The sequence below is a fragment of the Rousettus aegyptiacus genome, unplaced genomic scaffold, assembly GCF_014176215.1.
Source record: "Rousettus aegyptiacus isolate mRouAeg1 unplaced genomic scaffold, mRouAeg1.p scaffold_m13_p_5, whole genome shotgun sequence".
NCBI lineage: Eukaryota > Metazoa > Chordata > Mammalia > Chiroptera > Pteropodidae > Rousettus > Rousettus aegyptiacus.
This window is the reverse complement of record NW_023416308.1, coordinates 115,020,202-115,044,541: the sequence shown is the minus strand read 5'-3', so window position 1 is coordinate 115,044,541 and position 24,340 is coordinate 115,020,202. Positions and strand designations below refer to the sequence as shown.

At 45.6% G+C, this 24,340-nt stretch overlaps 1 protein-coding gene and 1 pseudogene across 1 annotated transcript; both read left to right on the top strand.

Annotated features, from left to right (window-relative positions):
* Positions 1 to 3,320: 3,320 nt before the first annotated feature.
* On the top strand, positions 3,321 to 23,834 carry SLC22A6 (solute carrier family 22 member 6). Its single transcript, XM_036221611.1, is given in 11 exon segments — positions 3,321 to 3,620; positions 3,623 to 3,690; positions 10,234 to 10,390; positions 13,129 to 13,294; positions 13,649 to 13,773; positions 13,919 to 14,035; positions 18,067 to 18,280; positions 18,434 to 18,541; positions 23,354 to 23,399; positions 23,401 to 23,421; positions 23,729 to 23,834. Coding segments are annotated over 11 exon segments (1,428 nt in total).
* Positions 5,294 to 6,924, top strand: LOC107501616 (annotated as a pseudogene).
* Positions 23,835 to 24,340: the final 506 nt, after the last annotated feature.

Genomic DNA, 24,340 nt, shown 5'->3' with positions numbered 1-24,340 from the left:
CCTTTCAAAGGAAGTCTTTGGACGGACTTCTAATTTCTGTACCAGGAGTGGCTCCATAGTGTAGTGGTTAGCACATCTGTTTTACACTCTAAAGGCCCTGGGTTCGCGCCCTAGGTGGAGCCACAGACCATACCCCAGGTGCGCCAGGCCTCCCGAGTGCACAGGGGAAGCCAGGCCCCAGGTGTGCACTGTGATTGCATTGGAGGAGGCACCCTGCCTTCAGAGATCCAGTTCTTAAGAGGAGACAGCAACATCCATAGCTCAGGGGTGGAAGTGGGGGCAGGTGGATTAAAGAGGGAAAAAAATAAAAACTGATAATTTCTGCACCATCTGTCGGCCAGGTTAGCCAGGCCACAGGCACATGGTCATAAAACTCACAATTAGCATCCTCGATCAGAATCAGAATCTTGCTAAGTGCCTGGCAGGCACCCAGGGCCTGCCAGACATCTCTCCAGGTCAATCATTTCAAACTCACACTTGGGGCATGTGATCTAAGCAAGAGTGTTTTCTTTAATCTGCAAATTACTTATTTGAAAGATGTTAAAATGATAAAAACCCAAATCACAAGTAGCCACATTTCTTAAATCCCATTTGTTTAATAATAAAATTATACAAAATCCCGGTATCTCAGAAAATTTGAGGTATGCAATAGCCTCTAGCACATTAGAAAGAGAGCTTTAATCAAGAGGACCAAGTTCTAAAACTGCTTGCTACGTGATCACGGAAAACTCCCCGGCCTACTCGTTTTATCTGCACGATGAGACATTTTCACCTGTGTGATGGTGTTTATCCCTGATAACATATGGCTCTGTGGCTCTTTGCCAGTTGGAAATCCCCAGCTTTGACCCCTTTGGTCCCCAGAGGATAATTCCTGGCTCTACAAATCACTTGCCATGTGACCATTTCCATCCAGAAATTCCGCATAAGTTGGGAAGCTGGTGGGAAATCTTCCTAAACAGACGACCCCAGAAGCCAACCACAATTCAATCCCTAAAGTCTCCAATGGAGCTTTACCCAGACTCGGGCTGGCCGGAAGCTGGTCAGGCACTAGGGAGGGAGCTCTCCTCCAAGGCGGGGTTGGGCACCAACCCAGAAAGGGGCGGGGGGAATGGTGTTTGGAGGGACCCACCATTCCCCCTGCCGCCCTCAACACTACACTCACTCCCCCGTAAGGGCACCAAGTCCTGGCAGGAGACTGGCCTCAGACCTCCCCAAGCTGTTTGTCCAGCTGTCCTCACATCCCCAGGCCACAAGGTTTTCATATACCTTGGCATGGAGACTATTGTCAGGCATCTGGGTCCCAGCCCAGAACCAATACTGGTGGGGAGGCGGGAGACAGGCCGGGTCGCGGTTCTCTGCGGGCCTCCCCCCTTCCCTTCCGACGATCTCTAAGAGCTCTTTAGCTGAGCAGTCCACACCTCGAGCGCAGCAGTTAAGGACCTGGCTTGGAAGTTAGAATAGGTTTTAACCAGTCTACGACCTCACATATCCCAGGACCTCGAAAGACAATCAACACCCACCCCCAGCTTCACACACAGAAGCGTAGTTTGTGTGAACTGCGCCGAATGACAGGACAGCTCGACTCCTTCCAAAGAGGAGCTGGAGATCAGACCGCTTCTCCTCCACAACAGCATGGAGACTGTGCCCAGAAGCACTGGGACGGTCCCCTTCCCTCCACGGCCCTTCGCGTCAGCTAACTTAATACAGGGCCTGGGGCACCTCCCGTGCCACGATGGGGCCCTTGTCATCTGCCAGCGTCAGACACATGTCAGTACATTGAATGAGGAGCGGTGGAGGGGGAGTGAATAGGAACCAGACAGCAGAGAGGGCCGGCCAGAGACCCCGAGTGAAAATATGCCATAAAGGGCGAGTGGGAGCCCAACAATGAAGTCAGAGCACGGTGGTCAAGAATGTTGACCGGACACAGGAAGACCGGGTCCTGATCCTGCTGCTCCGGCGCAGGCCTGGGCAGGGAGAGAGAGCTGCAGCGCTGTGGGGCCCAGACTATGCTGCCGCAGTCACACGGGACGTGGAGGGCTTCCCTTGTCCACCTTGCAAACGGTTTCCTGTTTGGGAATATCAGAAACGTTTCAGTTGGAGTCATCCATATGACCGGAATGCCCTTTGCCAAACAGGTGTGGGATGGATCGCTATTACGAAACAAGTCTGAGATGTCTTTTAAGGTAGGGTTTCTCAACCTTAGCCCTCCTGACATTTGGGGTCCAACGAGTTCTTCCCTGTGCATTGCAAAATGCTCTCTAAGTCCACCCAACCCCTGACCCAACAATCAGACCCCATAGAAACACATCTAATCGCAGTTTGGCACTGCCCCGATCGTGAGTGACAAGAACTCAGGAGCCAACTGTTGGAGGAAATCAAGTGCTTGTCTTAGTGTCGTGGCTAAAAATAAAAATAAGTTCGTGCTGATGGCAAAAAAAAAAAAAAAAAAAACAGTGGGAGGTTTGCATCCGAGTAAGCTAGAAAGCTAGACACTGGAAGAATCCGTCTACATCGTGTATGATGTGGGTCTTAGGTCCAACGCCTTCAAAAACAGCCTGACCTCTATTGTTTCTTCAAATTGAACAAAGCTGTGGTCCTATAAGATGTGAGTGTCCCCAGAAGACCAAAGACAAGGGTTGTCAATTTTAACAAATAAGACTACAAAATGCTCAGTTAAATTTGAGTTTCAGACCAATTAATAATTTTTTAGTGTAAGCATGTCCCACGTAATTTTAAGAACATACTTACATTAGAACAAAAATTATTCATTGTTCTGACATTCGGATTCATTGGGTGTCCTGTATTTTCTCTGACAACCCTCCCCAAAGACAGGTTGTTAGGATCCTGCCCACTAAAAACAACAGAAGCCCCTCAAGAGGCCACCACGCTTCCCAGAACCCAGTCTTCTCACTAAAAGGAAGACAAAAAAGTCTCTGCCCCAGATGCCCAGATGGGCGACCCCAGTCCACCCCCTTCCACCACCCCCACCGTGGTCACCCTCTCCTGCCCTTTATACCCACTTGGAGAAATTCCACCCACACGCGGATGCTTGGGGGGTTAATCCTTCTGCTAGCAAGTCACACTGGTCCCTCTGGGCCAAGGATTAACTACTGCCCATGCAGGGTCAGGGCGGCCCGGCCAGGCTGCTGTCTCCCTCACAGGGCCAACTGAGACTCAGCTCTAGAAGCAACGCAGGGGTGGGAGCAGCAGCAGCCCCTCTCCTCCAGCAAGGGGACAGCATGCAGACAGACACAGAGACAGAGGTCCTGGGACCAGCAGTCCTCAGCCTCCCGCCGCTGGGCAGGCCCTTGGCCCCATGCATGGCCTTCAATGACCTGCAGCAGTTGGGGGCCTTTGGCCGCTTCCAGCAGATCCGGGTCACTCTGGTGATCCTCCCCCTGCTTCTGATGTCCTCCCATATCACCCTACAGAACCTCACAGCCGCCGTTTCCGCCCACCGTGGCCTCTTGCCTGCAGACGCCAGCCTCGGCAAGGATGGGGAGCTGGAGGCCTGGCTGCCCCGAGACAGGCAGGAGAGGCCTGAGTCCGATCTCCGCTTCACCTCCCCACGATGGGGACCGCCCCTTCCCAACGGCACAGAGGCCAATGGCACGGGGGCCAGGGGGCCACGGAGCCCTGCGCCAGCAGCTGGATCTACAACAACACCCTCCCTTCCACCATCGCGCCTGAGGTGAGACTACCGGGCCTCCTGCGCCACCCCTTCCGGCTCCTGCATCCCCCTCTTACCATCCCCCCCACACAACGAGGCAGCCCACGTGCCCCACGTTTATCAGAACGTGGGAAGGCCTCAGAGCTGTGAAGAGCTTTGTCCGAAATGTGAGAGAACAGCGGCTGGAGTGGGGGGCTTCCTGGGTGAAGAGAAGCGGAAGTCTGTGCAGAAAGATGCTCCGCCCTTGCGCTCCTGCCAGAGAGGGACGCTCACGGGAGCATATTTGCCTTTGTTTTCCCTGGAGGGTGGGGGCCATTCTGCGGGGGGCGGGGGACAGGGGGGAGGAGGCAGGGAGGGGATGCAGAGGAAGGGAGCAAGGGGGCGCGTGGGGAGCTGGCTGGCGGACGTTCCTGAACAGGGGACTCTGGGTTCTGAGTCCTAGAGGCAAAAACGGTTTCCTCGTTTCATGTAGAAATAGCTCTCAGCAGCTGGTGGGAGTAGATGGAGAGCGGCCAAGGAAAAAGGACGGCAAAGAGAACGGGGTCACGGGGGTACTTTCATCTCTCGCGATGTAACGCCCCTCCCCCCCCCCCACACACACATCCACTTGTAGAGTCACCCTGGCCTGCCGAACAGTTGGCCGGCTGAATTCTGCACTTTGTACCTGTCTCATTCATCAAGCTCTTAGCATCCGTTCTAGTCAGCGGTCTATGGATTCAAGGAAGAGAAACTCTCGGATCAGCTCATGGGAAAAGTGGGTGTTACTGCAAGAATACAGAGGTTTCAAAGCACCTGGGGACAGGGAACAAAGTGGGTCCAGGCCTCATGGAAACGGGAACCAGTAACTGGAGCACGAGAGGCGTCGCAATGCGCTCGCTCCTTTCCTACCTCCTCCTCAAGCCATTTCATCCGAGCGCTCACCCTGCCGCGGGACCGCGAGTCCCCGCTCTGCTCCGTCGCCTCCCAGATTTAGGGCCTGCCACCAACCACAGCGTTTCTGTGTACCTCAATTCGAATTCTTAGAAAAGTCTCTTATCGGCTCAGCGCAATACACCGATGAGCCTGGGCCCAACTCCCGCAACTGACTCAGGTGTCCACACTTCATCTAGTCACCATGCCGAGGGGCGGTAGAGCGGGATCATATGACCCCCTTTTCCCTTAGTCAGGGCTGTGCAAAGGAGATGCCCTGAATGAAGGCTGCAGTCAGGAATAGTCCCCAAACTTGCCTGATGCGGCATCTGCCTGACAGTGATCAAAGTTAAGCCATATTCCCACCAGAGAGACCCAAGACCCACAGCCAAAGGTGGCTAAGCATGGTTTACTACCTCCCAGGCATGTGAGTATCATATGCTGTCCCCTCCATGCATACATAGTTGGGGGGAACGTTCAGCCTCAACCCACGTTCTGAGACATCCACGTCTACCCGCCTTAATGTGTATGTTATTGATCCTTCCAATGCTGCTTCCCCATTTCCTTTCTTAAAATTTTACGCTCCAGCCCGCCCTGCCCCGCGGCTGGGCTGGGACGCAGTGGGGCGCTTGCCATCACTGCCACTGGGCTTAGGAACCAAGACACTGCTTGTCCACAGTGCCAGTGAAACTCGACGTGTATCCTGCCGTGAAGATGGAGGGGCCTTTGTCTGTTTTCGGGGACCACAGCACTGGGGAGGCTACCCGCTCCCAGAACGTTTTGGCTTCGGCTTCTATTGCCAATATTGTAAAAAGTTTTCTTGGTCCTATTGGCTTGGATAAAATGTTGGTGGATGACATGGGTGACGTGACCATTACTGATGATGGGGCCACCGTCCTGAAGTTACGGGAAGTAGAAAACATCCCGCAGCTAACGTTTTTGTGAGCTAGCCCATCTGCACGACAAAGCAGCGGGAGATGGAGCTACCTCCGTGGTTATTACTGCAAGAGAACTTCTAAAAGACGCAGACGAATGCGTCAGACAGAAAACTCATCCCACATTGGTTATCAGTGGCTATCGACTTGCTTGCAAGGAAGCAGTGCATTATATCAGTGAAAATCTAATCATCAAAACAATTGATCTTAGAAGAGATTGCTTGATTCATGCTGCTAAGACATCAATGTCATCCAAAGTGATCAGAACAAAATATGATAGTAGATGCTGTACTCCCTATTAAATACGCAGGTGTTAAGAGGCCAGCCTCGCTCTCCGGTCTCTCCCATTAATATTCTGCAGGCTCATGGGAGAAGTCAGATGGAGAGTCTGCTCATCGACGGCTATGCCCTCAACTGCGTGGTGGGCTCCCAGGCGGGATCCCAAGAGAACAGTCAATGCAAAAATTGCTTGCCTTGACTTCAGCCTGCAGAAGATGGAAATGAAGCTTGGTGTACAGGCAGTTATTACAGATCCTGAAGCAGTGAACCAGATGGGACACAGAGAGTCCCAAGTTGCGAATCCAGGCGATTCTGGCAACCGGCACCAATGGTATTCCAGTCACTGGGGGAATCAATGACGTGTCAAGAATTTTGTGGAGACTGGCGTTATAGCAGTTAGAAGAGTTTTTAAAAAGGGACTTTAAGCGCATTGCTAAAGCTTCTGGAGCAACTATTCCACCAACCTTGACCAATTTAGGAGGCGGAGAAACTTTTGAAGATTCAGTGTTGGGACAAGCAGGAGAGAATCTGGGATGATGAACTGATCTTGATCAAGAACGCTAAGGCTCGTACATCGGCCTCAATTATCTTACGTGGGGCAAAGGAATCCACGTGTGATGAGATGGCGTGCTCGTTACGTGATGCGCTTTGTGTGGCGAGGAGAGTTTTGGAGTCAGATCTGTGGTTCCGGGTGGGGGTGCTGTTTCGGAAGCCGCCCTTTCCATGTACCTCGAAAACTACGCAACCAGCATGGGGCCTTGGGAACAGATTGCTATTGCAGAGTTTTCAAGATCTTTCTTTATTATTCCTAATACACTGGTAGCTAATGCTGCCCAGGACTCTACCGATCTGGATGTAAAGTTAAGAGCTTTTCATAATGAGGCTCAAGTTAACCCAGAACGCAAAAATCTAAAATGGATCGGTCTTGATCTGGTCAATGATAAACCTCGAGGCAACAAACCCATAGGGGTGTTTGAACCAACCAGAGTTAAAGTTAAGAGTCTGAAATTTGCAACAGAAGCTGCAATTACCACTCTTCAAACTGATGATCTCATTAAACCACATCCCAACAGCAAAGATAAGTAGAGAGGTTATAAAGATGGTGTTCGCTCAAGAGCCCTTGATGACTGATCAGATTTCTGTTTTATTTATAGCAGTGTTAGCTGCAATTGTCTCATACCTTGCATATGACACATTAAAGTACAATGAGCTGTCAAAAAAAAAATTTTACACTCTGCTTTCCAAGGTTGACAATACTCCAGGAACTATCAACCTAGCTATTGCTCTCCTGTTCAAAACAGCAGGCAGTTTAATCCAAAAGCTCAGATTTCTTGCCATTTAGAGCAAAGAATCTGGGTAAGCAAACACCTTGGATTTCCTTCTAAATGAAGACTTGATAGTAATTTCCTCATCATTTTTGGTCTCAATGACTGACAAGCCCAGATGCCCATTCCTTGAGATGTATGGAGATGCCATGAATAATCCAATCCTCTTCCAGCAGGCGCTGTGGACAGGACCATTACCCACCACCACATGTGGGCACGGCGCTCTAGAAGGCTTATTTCATAAGCACGGTCAGGACACCTCTTCCTTGGGCCAATGATAGCAAAGGCTATGGCTTCACCGGAAAACACTTCATTAGGATAATGGATGGCTTACATGCATCACCTGACGTGAAGCTGGACCTGCTTAGTTGTGAAGCAAATGAAACGGCTCACGAGCTAACAGGAGCTGCTGAAGCAACAGGCTTAATCGCAATGAAGACACCTCACCCGGGCCACATAGCTGCATCTGGTCACAATGGCACAGGTCACCTGAGAAAGACAAGTCCCAGCTTATCCCTTGGAAGGAACTCCCAATGGCCCAATACCCCACAGGGATACTTCAGTGCTTGGAATGCAAAGTGAAAAATAAGGAAATATAATAAGAAAAAGAAGCTGGCTATGAGATGTTTATGATAAAAACCCCACCTGAGCTCTTCTCCTTATTTTCTTCCGAATTAAAACATCCTTAGCAATAACTAGCAGCTTCTCTCTGTACATTAGTCAGGACTCTTGTTTCCAAGTGGCCGTAAGTCAACTCAAATTAATTTGAGCATAAAAAAAGTGAGTCGAGGCTCCCATAACCAAACACAAGATGGGCAGAGGCGGAGCCGGCTCTATGGACTATGGGACCATGGTTGTCATCAGGACCTTCGCTGGCTCTCACCTGCATTTTTCTCTGCATGCTGGGCAGGTCTATTGTGTTACAGGATACTTTGCAAAGTGGTCACTGACCATTCTGGGCTCACTCCTAATAACTTCGTCACCAGAAAGAAAAAAGGCTTCTATCTCTCAGCTCCAAGTCTGAAAAATTCTAGGGAAGACTGATTGGTTGGCTTGGGTCACGTGTTTACCCCTTCTTGGTCCAATGACCGTAGGGCAGGGAGAGTATGGGTTTTTATGAATGACCCAGCCTGAACCTTCTCTTCCTTCACATCCTGCAGATGGTCATTGGTTATCTTTTCCCTTCTCTACTTTCTGGTCCTGTTTTCTCTTTTTCTCCTCTTCTCTCCCTGAGGCAAGCCTCATGGCCTCTGTCATTTACCATGGCCTTTATCAAGTTAGCCATGCAGAGCTGTCTTAGGCAGAAATTCTCTTAGTCTCCCTTAAATCCTATTCCTATACTTTGGTTTCTGTTAGTAATAGAGTAATTCTCTATATCAGAGGCCCAGGGGCACGCAGGAATATTTGATCCTCAGGGTTTCGGATGCACGTGCAGAGAACACAGATGGTGGTATAAGCCCCATGCGATTGTTGGCTTTTGCAGATGACAAGCACCTTAGAGCGGACCAGGGCAGAGAGATTCTTTCTGAGTATTCTGTATCCATTGACCAATGTGGACTACACGTGGAGTTCGTCACTAGACTGCACACAGATTTGGTTCTCTGTGCACTCCTCTGACTTCTCGCCTCTTCCCTACATCTTCTTGCATCTTCTCCTTCCATTGCTCAGTTCCCGTCTACGATATCCTTAACCCACTCACCACAATGTCCCCCACGTACATCCCTAAGGGTATATTCCACTCACATCGCGTTTCTGTTAAAGTACAGTTAACATTCATTCCCAGCGTGACACTGCCCCAGAATCTTTTTTCAAATAAAAGTTATATCAGACAACACAGAATTACAGAAGAGCAGTTAATTTCGACACGGTAGCAATAAAGTCCATTGCTCTTTGGAAAAAAGTGTTCAAATGATGACGTCCCAAATTTTACATCATGTGTGTGCATCCATGGGATATTAGAAGTCCCCCAGTAACAATTACATTCAAAAATAATTATATTAAAAATAGTTGAAAGATGAATTTGTTTGGAATTTGGTTGGAATATATTAATACATCTTAGGTGGCATTCCCTAATTGTCCTGGTTATTACAACCCCTTTTCCCATTTTTTTTCTTTTGGTTAATAAAAGAAATGACACTTTGAAAATTCACTCGAAACTATACAAAATGTAGCTCTTAATTGTAAAGGAAATGCCACATTTACTTATCATTTCAATTTAATCTTAATGGCACAACCATGAGCAGATGATTGTCCTGCAGGGGCTTTTTTCCTTATATTAATTAAAAAGAACAACAAAATGTAAACTATAAGTTGTACTATTCAATTGCTGCTTATTTCAAGGTTGCAAATACCCACAACCCTCTCAGATTTGCTTATGGAAAGTAAATGAAAGGGTGCGAGGGTATTTCACAGAGCCCAAAGTCAAGAAACTGAGCCCAGCCTTCTGAGGAACTGGGATCAAGTAACCGAAGGGAACTGAGGTAACTGGACTCTCCATCTCTACTCCATCTTTGGCACTGGCTGAGCACTCACCCGACTTCTCTCTGACTAGATTACTTCATTCTTCTCCTTCCTCCTCTCTCTCTGTCTCTCTGTGTCTCTCTGTCTCTGTCTCTGTCTCTCTGCCGCTCTTCTCACTCTCTCTCTCTCTCTAACTCTTTCTCTCATGTGTCCTCAGCTCCATTTCTACACTGTTCCAAAGCTTGGCCACCCCACCCTAACTTTAGGTATCCTTACAAATCTTGCTTCTCTGAGTCACGTTTCCGAATTTGTGCTTAAAAGATTCAATTAGCTCAGTCCAACTCCAGAGCCAAGTTTCTTCAGCTGTGCTCAAGGAGGGATCGATCCAGGAGCCATGACGGGCTGTGAGGATTGAGTGCTCAGAGAAGGGGCACAATCTGAGCAAGCGCCACGGAAGCCATCTCTTACAGCTTTGAAATAACTTGAACAATTGTTAGCAAGAAAAGGTTATGAAACAGATTTTCTAGCAGGGGGAGAGAGGTAGTCATTGTGTGCTGGTCTCAAACCAAGACCCTCACCCGCACTGGGAGAGAGGGAGTGGGGTTTCCCTGGGGCCAGCCAAGCTCTCCCTGACCCCCGCTCTTCCTTCCTCACGGTGGGACCTCGTGTGCGCGCACAAGAACTTGCCCCAGTTGAGTTCATTAATTCTCACAGCGGGAATGATGGTCGGAAGCTTGATATTTGAGACCTTGACACACAGGTCCGTGGCGGGCGAGACTGGAGGATCAAGGAGCAAAGGCATGGGCCTCTGGGCTGGTCACGGTGGGGAGACTGGCATTCCTGACAATCCAGGGAGAGACACGTGACTAATCCACCAAGCCTGATCATGTCTGCAAAGTCTACAGGAATAATGCAACAGCCCCTCAGCAGTTTCCATACTGCATTTCATCTCAATTACTCTCCATAGTACCCTCATGAAGCCAGCACGAGTGATACTGCTATCTGCACTTTACCAATGAGGAAACTGAGGTTCAAGGGTGTTCAGGAACTTGTCCAAACTGTCTACAAAAAAAAAAGAAAATGAAAAAGTTATCAGTTATTAATTCTGAGGCGTAGGATTGGAAAGAAGAGAACTTTTCACTTTTCATTACTATATTGTTTGGACTTTTATGGTAATTTATTACGGTGATAATTTTTCAAAGTAAATAATGCTTACTTTAAAAAAAATAGTACAGTCACACAACTAATAAGTGGCAAAAGCAGGACAGGAGTCCAGATTTCTTGATATCCTAAGAGAAGTCACTTTCCACCACTTCCGCCTTACATATGACATGTGAGTGTCACAGAAACTAACACAAACCTAAGAATCCGCAAGAGCTAAGAGCCAGTTGCAGATCTGCCACTAGCTGTGTGTCCAGAGGGAAGCTACACAACCTCCCTCAGACTAGTTTCTCCTTCTATAAAACAGGGGCGATGATCTGAACCCCAGAGGGTTATGGTGAAGGTTAAATTTGTACCTGGAACTTAATGTTGGCTAACTTTGCCTTGATTATCTTGCAGGCCGAAGACTGTTACACAGATCACGGGGTGGATAATACACGGCAATTTTCTTGAGAATAAAATTTGCAAATATTATAAATGCCATAGCAGATCGAAGGTACATGAAATTGGCTTTATTCTTCATAAAATATAAACCAAAGTCAGACCCATTTTGCACAAGCATAAACTGCAGAGGTTTCTCCAAAAAAAAAAAATCACATAAACAGAACTCATAGATACAGAGAACAGAGAGGTGGTTGCCTGAGGCGGGGGAATGGAAGTGGGCAAAATGGGCAAAGGGGGTCAGAAGGTGCAAACTTCCTGTTACAAGACAAACAAGTCACTGGATGTAATGCCCAGCAGGGTGACTACAGTTATTAATACTGCACTGCATATTTGGAAATTATTAACAGAGTAGATCTTAAAAGGTCTCATCATAAGAAAAAAATTTAGAAATTACGTATGGTGACAGATGTCAAGGAGACCTCGTGGTGATCATTTTGCAATATATACAATTATTGAATCATTATATAATGTTATGTGAAACTTATATAATGTTACGTGGCATTTATGCCTCGATGAAAAAAATCATGAAAGGTTGTCTCCTAGGAGAGGTCTGACAGGAGTCACCATCAACCAAGAGTCCAAAGATCAGAGCAGCAGCTCCTAAAGCTTAGGAGTTTGTTAAAAACGTTTCTAGATTACCTTCCAGATCATCAGCAGGCCTTGAGTGGGGCTCAGGCATCTGAGTTGTTTCAACACACCCCTGTGATTCCGATGAGAGGGTCTGGGCCCCTCCACGGAACTGTGCTGATGTGTCAGGACCCTGGACAGCGTCATGACAGGCGCCCCAGGAAGGCCAGGCTCATGGGGACTCCCAAATCCCAAGAGTTCAGTGGACAAGGGGATCTGACAAATTTAGACCTCAGCTCCTTTCCTGAGTACAAAGCTGAGTCCACCTGTCCCAGCATCCCTACCTATCAGGGCCTCTCCTGGGGTAGGCAGTGCCCAGGGCAGAAAGAAATTAAGATCATGGCCTTTTTGGTGGCTCTGATCATTTGGAACTGGAATACATGTCAGATATTTGGGAATCACTGAAAAAATAAACAGCGCAAAGACTTGATAGAGATTGGCTGCAGTTGCACAGAAAGGCCAATCAAACTGTGAGCCTTTAATTTAACATTCATTCATTCAACACAAAAGGCACCCGGGGTGTGTCAGATCCTGCACTGGGAACACAGAAGTGAACAAGTAGACAGTATACAAGAACTCACAGAGTTAACAGTATACCAGGGGAGACTGCCACAGAGTTACAAATTAACATGCTAAAGGCCGAGGTGAGAGCCATTCTGGGTGATGTGGGAGCTCAGAAGTGGGATGTTCAATTAGGCCTTGGAGACCTAGGAGATCTCTCCCAAAGGAGGTGATAGCTAAGCTCAGAACTGAAGGATAGATGAGGCAGAAAGAGAGAAGGAGTAAGGGATAGGGTTCTGGACAAAAATAATAGAACGAACAAGGCCCAAAGGCCAGAAAGCGTGACTCACAGGAGGAAATGAGAGTGGTACGGGATGGCGTGAGGCCGAGACTCACTCATCTCCATTCCCAGGCCAAGCGAAGGCCGTAGCATGGAGTTGCCAACCCTGAATGTTTGCAGAATTAAAGTTAGTTGAAGGAAATCCAGGCAGGATGTCTGGAGGCGGGTCAGAGGAGATTTGGGGGAAGCCAGGAAATGTGTATTTGGGGCTGGGGACTCTGAAATAGGAGCATGCCTGGGAATTCAGAACCTTCCAGCCTGTTTCTTGCTCCACACACACAGTGCACCTAGCTGGTGGTCAAACCACCCTTGCCTTATCCTCTGAGGGGCCTGGGGGTGCGGAGCAGGACTGAGCTTGAGAGAGGAGCCTTTCTGGTCTGGTGCGAGGATCCTCGTCCATCTGGAAGTGACCATTGTCCCCACATACACGCATACGCACACGCCCCTGACGGACCTGAGCTTCTCTCTCCTCTCCAGGCATGGATGGAGTGGCTGCTCATTCATTCCCGGCCGTGTCTGGGCCTCGTATTTGGATTAATCTTCAGTGCTGGCCAGTTATTCCAGGTTGGCATGGCTTTTCCTGTGCCTCGCTGGCAGCTGTTGGTCTCTCTGCCCTTCTTTGTCTTCTTCATCTACTCCAGGTGCGTGGGGCCTGAGGGTAGGGTAGAGGGTTCACAATAAATCACAGGTGAGCAAAGCATCTCCTAGAACATCCTTGCCTTCCCTCCGAGGATCAAAGCAGGACAAAGAAAGAAGAACCGATGCCCAGTTAGATAGATGGAAGAACATCATGGCCCAGAAAGGGGCGGAGTTTGTCCCAGGTCTCCCAAAAAGACAATGGCAATTCTTAGAGAACAACCCAGGGCTCCTAACTCTCAGCCCAGAATTCTCCCCGACCCTCCAAGGTGACTTCCTGCTCTAGTCTGTGCCCTTCTCAGGCAGCCGCAGCTCTATCGATCCAGGCTGAAATCATCCCCACCCCTGCCTCTCACCCACGGGTTCTTTGCTGAGTCTGCCCTCTGGTACCTCTCTTCGGGGAGGCTGGACCTCTCCCTAAAGGCCCTCCAGAGAGTGGCCCAGATCAATGGGAAGCAGGAAGAGGGAGACAAGCTGAGTATGGAGGTGAGAACCCTGGGATCTTGTGTGACACCCCACCAGGGCTCTGCCTGCCCCTACCCTCACCCCTGAAACCTGTGCTTCCCAGGACAGGGTTGGGAGGAGGGGCTCCTAGGAAAGCCCAGACCCTGAGCCTCATCTATCCAAGCAGCTGCTCCAGATGAGTCTGCAGAAGAACCTGACCGTGGGCCTGGCCTGGGCCTCAACGTTACAGATGCTGTGCTTCCCTGCTGTCCGCCGCCTCTTCCTCTGCCTCGTGCCGCTGTGGTAGGTCCATCCTCACTCAGGCATGACACAGACAAACTGATGGACGGATCAGCAGGCTGAGAAAACAGGACAGGCTGAGAAGGTTGAGAGGCTGAGGCAGAGAGCACAGGCACTCTGGAGGCTCAAAGTGTCCCCGCCTCTCTAGGGAAAGCTCAGCTGTCCCTCAAAGTGCCATCTTCCCTGCCCTCCCAAGAGCTCTGAGCTCAGCCAAGTGGCCCAGCTGACCAGGCGGGAGTAAAAAGCAGCTACGCCCAGGAGCCCTGAGCTTCTGGCCCTAAGAGCTCTGTACATGTGTCATAAGCACTCACGTTCCCCCAAAGATGTCTGTATTCTTCTATTGCCGTGCAACCAATTACCACATATTTAGCAGCTTAAAGTAGCACACATTTACTATCTCACAGTTTCTGTTGGTTAGAGATTTGGACAGAGCTCACCTGAGTCCTCCACTCAGAGCCTCGCAACCCTGAAACCAATGTCAGACATTTGAAGGCTTGCCTTGAGAAGAATCCATTTCTAAGTTCACCCAGGCTGTTGCCTGAACTCCTAGGACAAAGGGCTATGGGTTCTTGTTGGTTGTTGGCTGGAGGTTGGCCTCTGCTTCCAGAGATTGCCCTCAGCTCCTCACATGCCCCCGCCCCCCACCGACATGGCTACTTCCTCCATCATGCCAGCACGGAGAGTGTCTAGAGTGAGTCTGCTAGCAGGGACCACCCTAGAGCCAGTATGCCACAATGTCTTCCTAAATGTTGTGTGATGTGTCCCTGGCAATAGAGTCATTTGCAGCTGATAAAGGTACATCCATGGTCTCATTGACTTGCATATTTCCACAATACCTCTGAAGGAAAACTTAATGGTAATCCATATTTACGAAGTAACGAGGCAGTAGGAATAAGTAAACAAAAAAATTTTTTATAATTTCCTAATTCTATATTTCAGAAATTATCACCATTAACATACTGGTATATGATCACCCAGACTTTTCCTGTGTTTTCACGTATATGAAACACACAAACACACAGTAATTTATATTACACGTAGTTACAAAAATGCAGTCATACTCTCCCTACGGTTCTAGAATATTTTTGTTCTCACCGTATCATGAACATCTTCCTATGTCACTAAATGTAGACTTGCAGAGCCGACCCTGTATTCTTGTGATTCCCCCCTCCAAATGGACTCCATTCTCTTTGGCCATGGCAAGGGGCAGTGAGCGGATGGTCACAGTGACTCGCAACTCAAGCCAGTTTATTAAAAGCATCAGAAAAATGAGGCTCCGCCCCGTCTCCAATCCAGATTATTTGCATGCCACGGTACTGAGAGATGTGAAAGGCGGAGCCATTCACAGGCATGTAGTTTGTTTGTGCTGCTGACTCCCACGGCAGCAGCAAAAATAACAGGCAGACTCTAGAAGTTCTGGAGCACACAGGTTAAATTTATTCCTTTCATCCGCCACTCAAGCCCTGCATTATATGCTATTTTATTCCTGTCCTCCGCACAAAGACCTCCCAAACGCCAGCTCTTTCTCATCCCTTCTCTCTCCTCTTCCAGACACGCACACTCACACACACATTAAAAAAGCACCGTCTCTCCCTCTTTACCGTTTACTGTCTCCAAGCATCTCGCGCCCCAGGTTTTTCTGACTGATGTTAATGGAGGCGGTTATGTTTATCCAATTGTACTGACTGAATGTCTTCTAACGACAAAATGCCATACACAAAACATTGCCAAACATGAAAGACCACATACAGAATCCCTTACGAACATTTGCTGTATAGATTACCTTTCTTGCCAGTTTCTCCCTATGTTATTATAATAAATTTTCCCCCACTGCCATCAGGATTCCATTTTTAAAGATGACACAGTAGTCCGTCATGTTGTAATTTATTTTGCCAGTACCCGTGGTGGACACATAGGTTCTTTCCAGCTCTTTCTAATTATAAGCAAGGCTGTCACAATTATCCATGAGCATGTATCATCTGTCTTCCACCCCTTGGGATTAACCTTAAAAGTGTGTTTCCTGGGCCAAAGGTATGAAAATATGCAAGGCTTTTCCCAGATATGGCCAACTGTTGTCCGAAGAGACCATGTACGCAAAGCAGCCCTTACATGCCCAAGGAGCCAAGAGGCCAGAGCACACGCAGGCAATTCCAGCTTGTCCGTATAGAGTGTTTAAATAGGGAACTTATTCCAGAGACACAGTCCTGGGAGGCAACAGGACAAAAATGGATCCCCACACCGTTCGTGCCCGTACTACCAGTTTTATATCTCTGTACGAAATGGACCTAGAACTCGAAAAGGAATGCAGAGGCAGTCGGGGCAGCGGGGTCGGGGGTGGGGCAGGGGGTGGGAGGATGGGGAGGGACAAAGGGAACAGGTCCCAGGGGGTCTGGTACCAGAGCTAGTTAAAAAATAGCTAACACAGGGGGTCCCTTGCCCCACAGTCTGCAATTAAGCCTCAGCCTCTGCACATTCCAGAGTTCACTCAGGGGGAAAAGAGAAAAAGTTTGAACGGGGTCTCGGTTTTGAAACGGAGTCAGCTCTATCCACACACCAACCTACTCTCTAGTAAAGCAATACTTTACAAAAGTAAAGCATCAACATGGAGTACGATTACTCTGAGAAGCAGAAATTAGAATCTTGTTTTTCAGTTCACATCTATTTGATTCTGGAGGAAGTTGAACATTTTCTTCTATTTACAATTTTTTTTTTTGTAAACTCTCTATTCATATCCCTTTCCCATTTTTTCCTTTTTATTGACTTGTAAGAACTCCCTTTTACACTAAAGCTACTTATTACCATATACAATCAATACTCTTTGCATTTTAAAATCTGTCTTTTAAATTTATCATTCTTTAAAAATAGAGAACTTCTACTGCTTTGTATAAACCCATCTACCCATTTTTTTAAATTTATCTTCATGTTTCAGATTATATTTAGGTTACTCTCTTCCTGACCATAAAACTATTCACCTAGATTTTCTCCAAGCATGTTTATATTTGTTTAGGTTTTTATATTTTATGATAATCCACCTGAAATTCAGTTAAACATAAGGTAGAAAGTCGGATTCAGTTTTTTCTAGATTAGTTAATTATACCAAAGCCATGGAATGAACAGTCAGTCCTTCCTCCGCGGGTCGCTGTGAGACACCATCATCATCACATACTGTTTCTGGACAATTTGCTCTCATCGACTTATCTACCTATTCTGGTGCCAATACCATTTTGTTTAATTCTTAATGCTAGTGTGGCTCATGTATGATTTGTCTTCCCTGGACAGCTTCTCACATGGCCCTTCACCAACCTTGAGGCAAAATTCAGCACTTTATCAACCTCTCTAAGGGGCAAGGCTGCCCCACAAAGTACCACTAAACACTGTGAATTTTAAGAAAACTCAATGGGGAGATGGAAGAGATGCTCGTACCACATACCACACGGTCAAATAACTTCAAGGCATTACTGTTCTCTCTCAGATCCATCATCAGATAAAGCCATTCTTTCTTCCTCTCTCTTTCTCCTGACACTTCCTTCACATCCTGTCTAAAATCTCCTTCTAATAATTCATCTCTGGCTTTAAATTTGTATACATCACACAGCAAAGCGAAACTCCTGCCATTGAATTAATCTCTTTTTCTCAGAATTCATCAGTTGTCCCTTGAGCGTCCCTAGGAAGTGGGGTCTCTCCCAAGCAACCTCTTTCAGTGTGATCAACTGATCAAAGCATGCACTTATCAAAAGCTAGCCTCTTACGGTAGGGAATTGGGGATGAGGGGAGAGACCTATTGCAAAGTAAAAGAACATTATTTTCTCCTAGATAATTTTAAAATATAGTCTAATATATGATAGATAACATTGCCTTTTAGAATTAAGGGAAGACGTTCTTATCTACATTCAAAAGAAGAAAAAAAACAACTCACCTGGCTAATGTAAGAACTAAAGGAAAGAACAGATGAGAAGTTTGCCAGATGCAATTGCTATACAGATATCTATAGCATGGCTATTACTCAAAGCATACACTCTCCGCTTCGACCCTGGCTTCGCACTCTTGTTCAGCTTCTACGGTTTAGTCATGAGTCTGTAAAGTTTCGGGATCGACATCTACCTGATGCAGGTGCTCTATACCATCGTAGACCCCTTATTTTATTTCCCAGGCTTTCTGGTCATCGGATCGCTAGGCCGCAGGCTCACCCAGATGGCCTCCTTGCTGCTCTCAGGGCTCTGCATTCTGGCCTGTGCAGTGGTACCCTTGGGTGAGCACATGCCCCATTCCTGCTCCTGTCCTGGTCCTTTCCCAGATCCAGACCCCAACCTGGCTCAAGCCAGCTGCCTAGAAGGGTAGGAAAGACCCGAGGCTCCTCCCAATCTTTCCTAAGACCCTGTTCACCACCTTCATTTCCTTCCAGAACAATCATTCCTCTACATCAGGATGGCCATGTTAGGAAAAGGCTGCCTGACTAGCTCTTTGAATTTCATCCTTCTGTATACAGGGGAGCTATATCCCACAGCAATGCAGTGAGTGGAGTATGGAGGAGGGATTCTGGGATGGGACAGTCAGGCCCTAGAGACAGACTCCTTCCAGCCACAAATGGCACAAAGGTCAATTAGTTATTTTGCAAGGCAAGAAAACAGAACAAAAACATATAGAAATTAGGACAAATTAAAAACAAAAGGTCAGATGGTAGCAACTCCAAATATATCAGTCACCACAATAAATGTACATTAATTAACTTACCAGTTAAAAGACAGAAATATTCCAAGTTGATTTTTTTTAATCTAGTTTATGCAGTTAATAAAAGACCCGCCTAAAACGTCAGCACATGGAAATGGTAAATGAAAAAAGGTATACCAGGCAAATATTAACCAGAAGAAAGTTAGATAAATATACTAATGGAAGTCAAAATATACTTTAAGAACAAAAAAAGTACAATGTTTAAGAATATGGCTCTGGTGTATAAGGTAATTGGTCCAAATGAAAAACACAGATAATAACAAAAATAATACCAGAAATAAATTAAGTAGAAGCAAAGATATAAAAGAGAGCTTCGAAGAAACAAAAAGTTGATCTTGGAAAAATCAATGAAATGAACAAATCCCCGGTAACGATAATAAAAAAATAAATAAACGACCAAAGATATCCAAAGATATGAATATTAGAAATAAAAGTGAAACCAAACTATAGGTCTAGAGTAACTACAAACAATGTAAAAAAATCTATGAACAAATCTATGCTGATAAATTTAAAATTTATATACAATTGACAAATGTCTTAAAAAGATAATATAGGAAAATTAATTCTAGAATGAATAAAAAATCTGAATAGTAAACTTCAAAATATTGCCTCAAAGTAAACACCAGGCCCAGATAATAATACAAGTGACTTCTGCGACACTTTTAAGAAACAAATCTTCCAATATTATATAAATGCTTCTCCAAAAGAAGAAAAAGAGGGAACAATCTCAAATTAATTCTATGAGGACAGCTCATACTGAAACCAAAGGAGAATAACTGTGAATTAAGGATTACAGGTCAATATCACTCATACGAAAATCCTAAACAAAATATTTAAAAAATTAATCCAGTGATGCTTAAAAAAGATAATACATTATCTCAGGAAAACAAAAGTGGTTTAACATTAGGAAATATATTAATATCACCACATTAATAAATTATCATCCCAATAAAAGCAGAAAAATCTTTAATAAAAAGTAACACCCATTAAAAATAGTCTTAGTAAAACAGTAATAGAAGGAATTTTAACTTGATACGGAACATCTACCAAAAATCCAAAGCAAATATTATTCTTAATGGTGAAACATTAGAAGCATTCCCTTTAAACTTGGAAACCAGATGAACATGCCTGCTGTCTCCTCCTCTATTCTACATTATCCAAGAGAATGTGGCCCATGCCCAGGATAAGAATAACAAATAACAGAATAGGACCAGAAAGGAAAAATCAAAACCGTCACTATTTACAGAGAACATAATTGTCTATATAAAAATTTTAAACCATAGAAATAATAAAGTTTGCAAGGTGGCTGGATACAAGGTCAATAAATCAAAATTAATTGCATTTTCTACTCTGATTAAAAAAATAGTTAAAAAGTTTAAATTTTAAAAAATTCCTATATAAAGAAAAATGTTAATTGTATTGAAAGGTATTAAAGAGAACTGAAATGTACTATGTACATAAATAGGAAATCTCATAATATGTCAACTCATAATTGACATAACTGACATAAATGTCAATGATTCCAAAATCGATTTACAAAATTAACGCAAGACTCATCAAAATCGCAATGGATTTTTTTTTAACTGGCGAAAAATTCTTAAATGTGTATGAAAGTGTTATGGGCCAAGTATAACTAAGATACTTTTTTTAAAAACAACAAGGTGGAAGGATTTGCCCTACCAGAATTGAGCACATATTATAAACTCATATAATAGAATTATAGTAATTAAGACAGTGGATGATGCAGCAGGAAGAAACAAACTGGCAAGTGGAAAAGAAGCAGGTCCAGAAACAGACCCACACATAGGAGAAGACTGAAGAGGAAGCAGACGGCTGGATAAAACATGGGCTAGTCATTAAATAGTACGAGGACGTCTACTCATGATAAGAGCGAGTAGATGTCCTCGTAGGGAAATAAATAAAACGCAATTCATAGTTCAACCTTAAACAAAAATTAATTTCTGCTGCAGTAGGAAAGAGTCCTTAAGATATAAAAAGTGTTCGCCAAAAAAGAACTACCAATAAATTTTTCTACTTTGATTTCTTTTTAGAATTTTGTCCATCCGTTACACCGTAAAAAAAGGTGAAAGGAATAAAAAAAGGTATTTGCAAGGGTCTGTATCCAGCATTTATAAACCACTTCTGGAAGTCGATTAGAAATAAAAGAACTTCTATTTCCATTAAAATAACAAAATAACACTGAAAATAACCCTCCCCCCAAAAAAAAGTATTAACTATTTATAAATATTTTTAAAGACATCAAAGAGCTGGAATAAGAGTAAGGGAAAATGAGGCCAATTGAAAACCAGAGACCCAGACAGGTTAACAGAGCACCTGAGCATTAAACCTAACTCTACACATAGTGGGGAAAGTTATGTGTGTTCTCTTCGACTTCAGAGTCAATTGTCTGACACAGTAGCAGGGGTCCTAGCCACTACCACTCTACAAGAAAAGAAAAAGAAATAAGAAATTTAAAAGATAAATGTTTAAAATGTCATTCTTTGGAGAGAGTATTATCGCCTACCTAGAAAAACCAATAAAATCAATAAACAATTAAAATTAATAAGAGACTTCATCAGGGATTATGGATACAAAATCGAATTACCAAAATATCAATAGCAATAACCTAGAAGCTGTAACCTAGAAGCAATGATCTAGAGAAATAATCAAGAAAGTCTTTGAAAATTAAGATACTATTCAAAATAACACCAAAATCTAGATCCTATTAGGGAATTAACTAACATAAGACACTCAAGAATTTCATGAAGAAAATTTTTGAAACTCTTTTAAGATCACAAAGGTTATCTTAGTAAATGGACATTCTACACTCTTGTTCAGAACGATGTATTATAAAGATGTCTATCTTCCCTAAGTTAATAGAAATTTATAGAAATTCAATGGGATCTAGTCAGAATTTCAGTTAGATTATTGTTTAAAAACTGCAAAAACTTCCTCTAAAATTTATATGGAAAAAAAAAAAAGATCACAATTGCTAAGCCAATTTCGAAGCAGAAAAGCAAAAAGAAAAGGCTCACTCTGCCATTTGTTAAGACACATAACAAAGCCATGGTATGTCTATGGCTTTCTTGGCACAAGAAGAGACAAATCGAACGTAAGAGAGCCTAGGAGTCAGAGAGAGAGGAGAGAGACAGACAGACAGACAGACAGAGAGGCAGAGAGAGAGAAGGCAACTACATCAATTCAACTATACCAAAAAGGACTTCTGCTTATGTAAGGACACGATGGACAAATTTAAAAGACAGATGACAGATTAGGGGGAGATATTGGCAAGATTTAACACCGGCGATGGACTGACTTGTCAGTGGTGGGTAATAGCGATAAAGAGGAATAAACGATTAAGGGCGGGGGGCGGGGGGAAAGAGGGGCATCGCAAGGACAAATAAGAGAGGGTCGTGAACTGAGGATTATCATACTCAACCCTCTGCACCTGAGGTTAAAAAAAAAAAAAAGCGGAAGAGACAGTGACTGAGTAGCTCCTTCAAGTAAGATGTTCAGAGTCATCAGGTAGATCTCCTCGGTAAAAACCAAAGATAGACGTTAAGCCCAAAAGCCCAAACGAGAAAACAAATGGACGAGGAACAAGATAAGAACTGAGGTAGGCAGGGAGGACCAGTCACGTAGGGGTTTATAAGGAGGTCAGATTTTATTCTAGTACGGTGAGACATTCCTCAATGGTTTTAAGCAGAATGTGAAATGATTTGAGTTACGGTTTTAAAAGAGCACTTTGGCTTCCTCGTACAGAACAAGCCAGGGATAGAGGGCCAGGGTAAACAGTAGAAATGGGAAGACCAGTCAAGAGGCTACTAATGGTCCCAAAGTGCTGCAGCATTAGTACCATGGTACTGCAGTATTAGTACCGCAGTACTGCAATAGCAAGAAATGAAAATGGCTTGGCGTGAAATGGTGCTCAGTGGTTGTGAAGATGGGGTAAAGGGTGCTGACTCTAAATGTGTTTTGGAAGGAAGAGCCATCTCAATTCATATTTTGGATCTGGGAAAATAAGGGAACAGGAGGCATCAAGGATAATTACTAGATACTTGAACTTGAGCAACTGGGCGGTTAGAAGTGCCCTGTACCGGGATGGGGAAATCTGGGGGAGGAGCGGACTTGGAGGGAGAAATGAAGAGTTCCTCGACCACATGAAATTTGACCTTTTAGACATCCATATGAAGATGTTAAGTAGGAAGTTGGATATGCACAGTCTGGGACTCAGGGGAGAGGTTGGTTGGGGACTTATTCACAGTCACATAGGAGGTTCAAATGGGACTAGAACTCAGGTTTCCTGGTTCCAAAACTATTTGCTTCTCGCTTTCCTTTTTAGCCAAGGTAAGTGCAAGCATTTGGCGCTGTAAGGAGTGTGCAAAGAGGAAGCACCCACGGCAGGTGGCACCCACAAGCCCCACTGGCCTCACCAAGGTTCTCCTCCTCCCCACAGGCAGAGGGGTGTGAGCCTGACAGCAACCGTGGCCAACGGCCAACGGAGGCAGTGCGATAAGCCCGCTGGTGGGCGTGACCACTGAGTTCTCCTCCTCCCTGGCTCTCTTCATCTACGAAGCAGTGCCTGCGGCTACCTGCACCTTCACTGTCTTCCTGCCAGAGACCCTGGGCCAGCCGCGGCCCAATTCAGGACCTGGAGAGACGGTGGGCTGCACCCTCCCAAGCCTTCCCCACCCTCAGGGCTTATAGTTCGCAGCAACTTGATCCAGCCTCATCTGAAAAAAAAAAAGGCCAGACCCACGGGAGAGTAGAGACTTACCTAAGGTCATTCAGCAGGACTCTGGCGAAGCCGAGGCCTGAATCCAGGCCTCTGGTCTCTTGAGTCTCCTGGGTCCTGTTCTCACAGAAAGGCTGTGGAATCCTCTTCTGGGACCCTCGGATCTTGAAAACAGTGGGAACTTTGGACACAAATTGGGACAGCTGAGCACAGACACCTAAAAAGAATCCCCAGCTCTACTCCCAAACCCTGCTTCCCCTTCCCACATAGGTGGAAAAAGAAATTGGAACAGAAGCAGCAGGAGCGGCAGATGGTCCCGCTCTGGACTCCGGAGGACTGAGAAGGGGCAGAGGGTGGAGGAAGGGGCCTGCCTGCCCTGGATATCCACACTAAGAGTGGGAATGGAGAAATGGCGGCCAGGGGAGGACAGGAGGCACCTCTACTGGACCTATGACTTCAGAGAAACACGTCCCCTGGGCCCCCCACACCCAGCCAGGCTCGCTCATTGAAAACAACTTCTCACAACTTCCACCGTTCCCCTCTGGCCCACACGGGCCACTCCACCTCAGCTTATCCTCGGTTCAAAAAATCATGCAGTGATCACCTACGTAGAAAACCCAGTGCTACAAGTGCTACTACCACTAAAACACGAGTTTAGCAAGGTCGTGGGTTATGAGATCAATATTTTTAAAGAACTGCATTTCTATATACTAGCACTACACAACCGGAAATCAAAATTTTAAAGACAATACCATTTATGGTAGCATCAAAAAAAAAAATTGAAATCTATGGAGACGATAAAAAAGATCCGTGATCGCCAGAGGTTCAGAGGGAGTGGAGATGGAT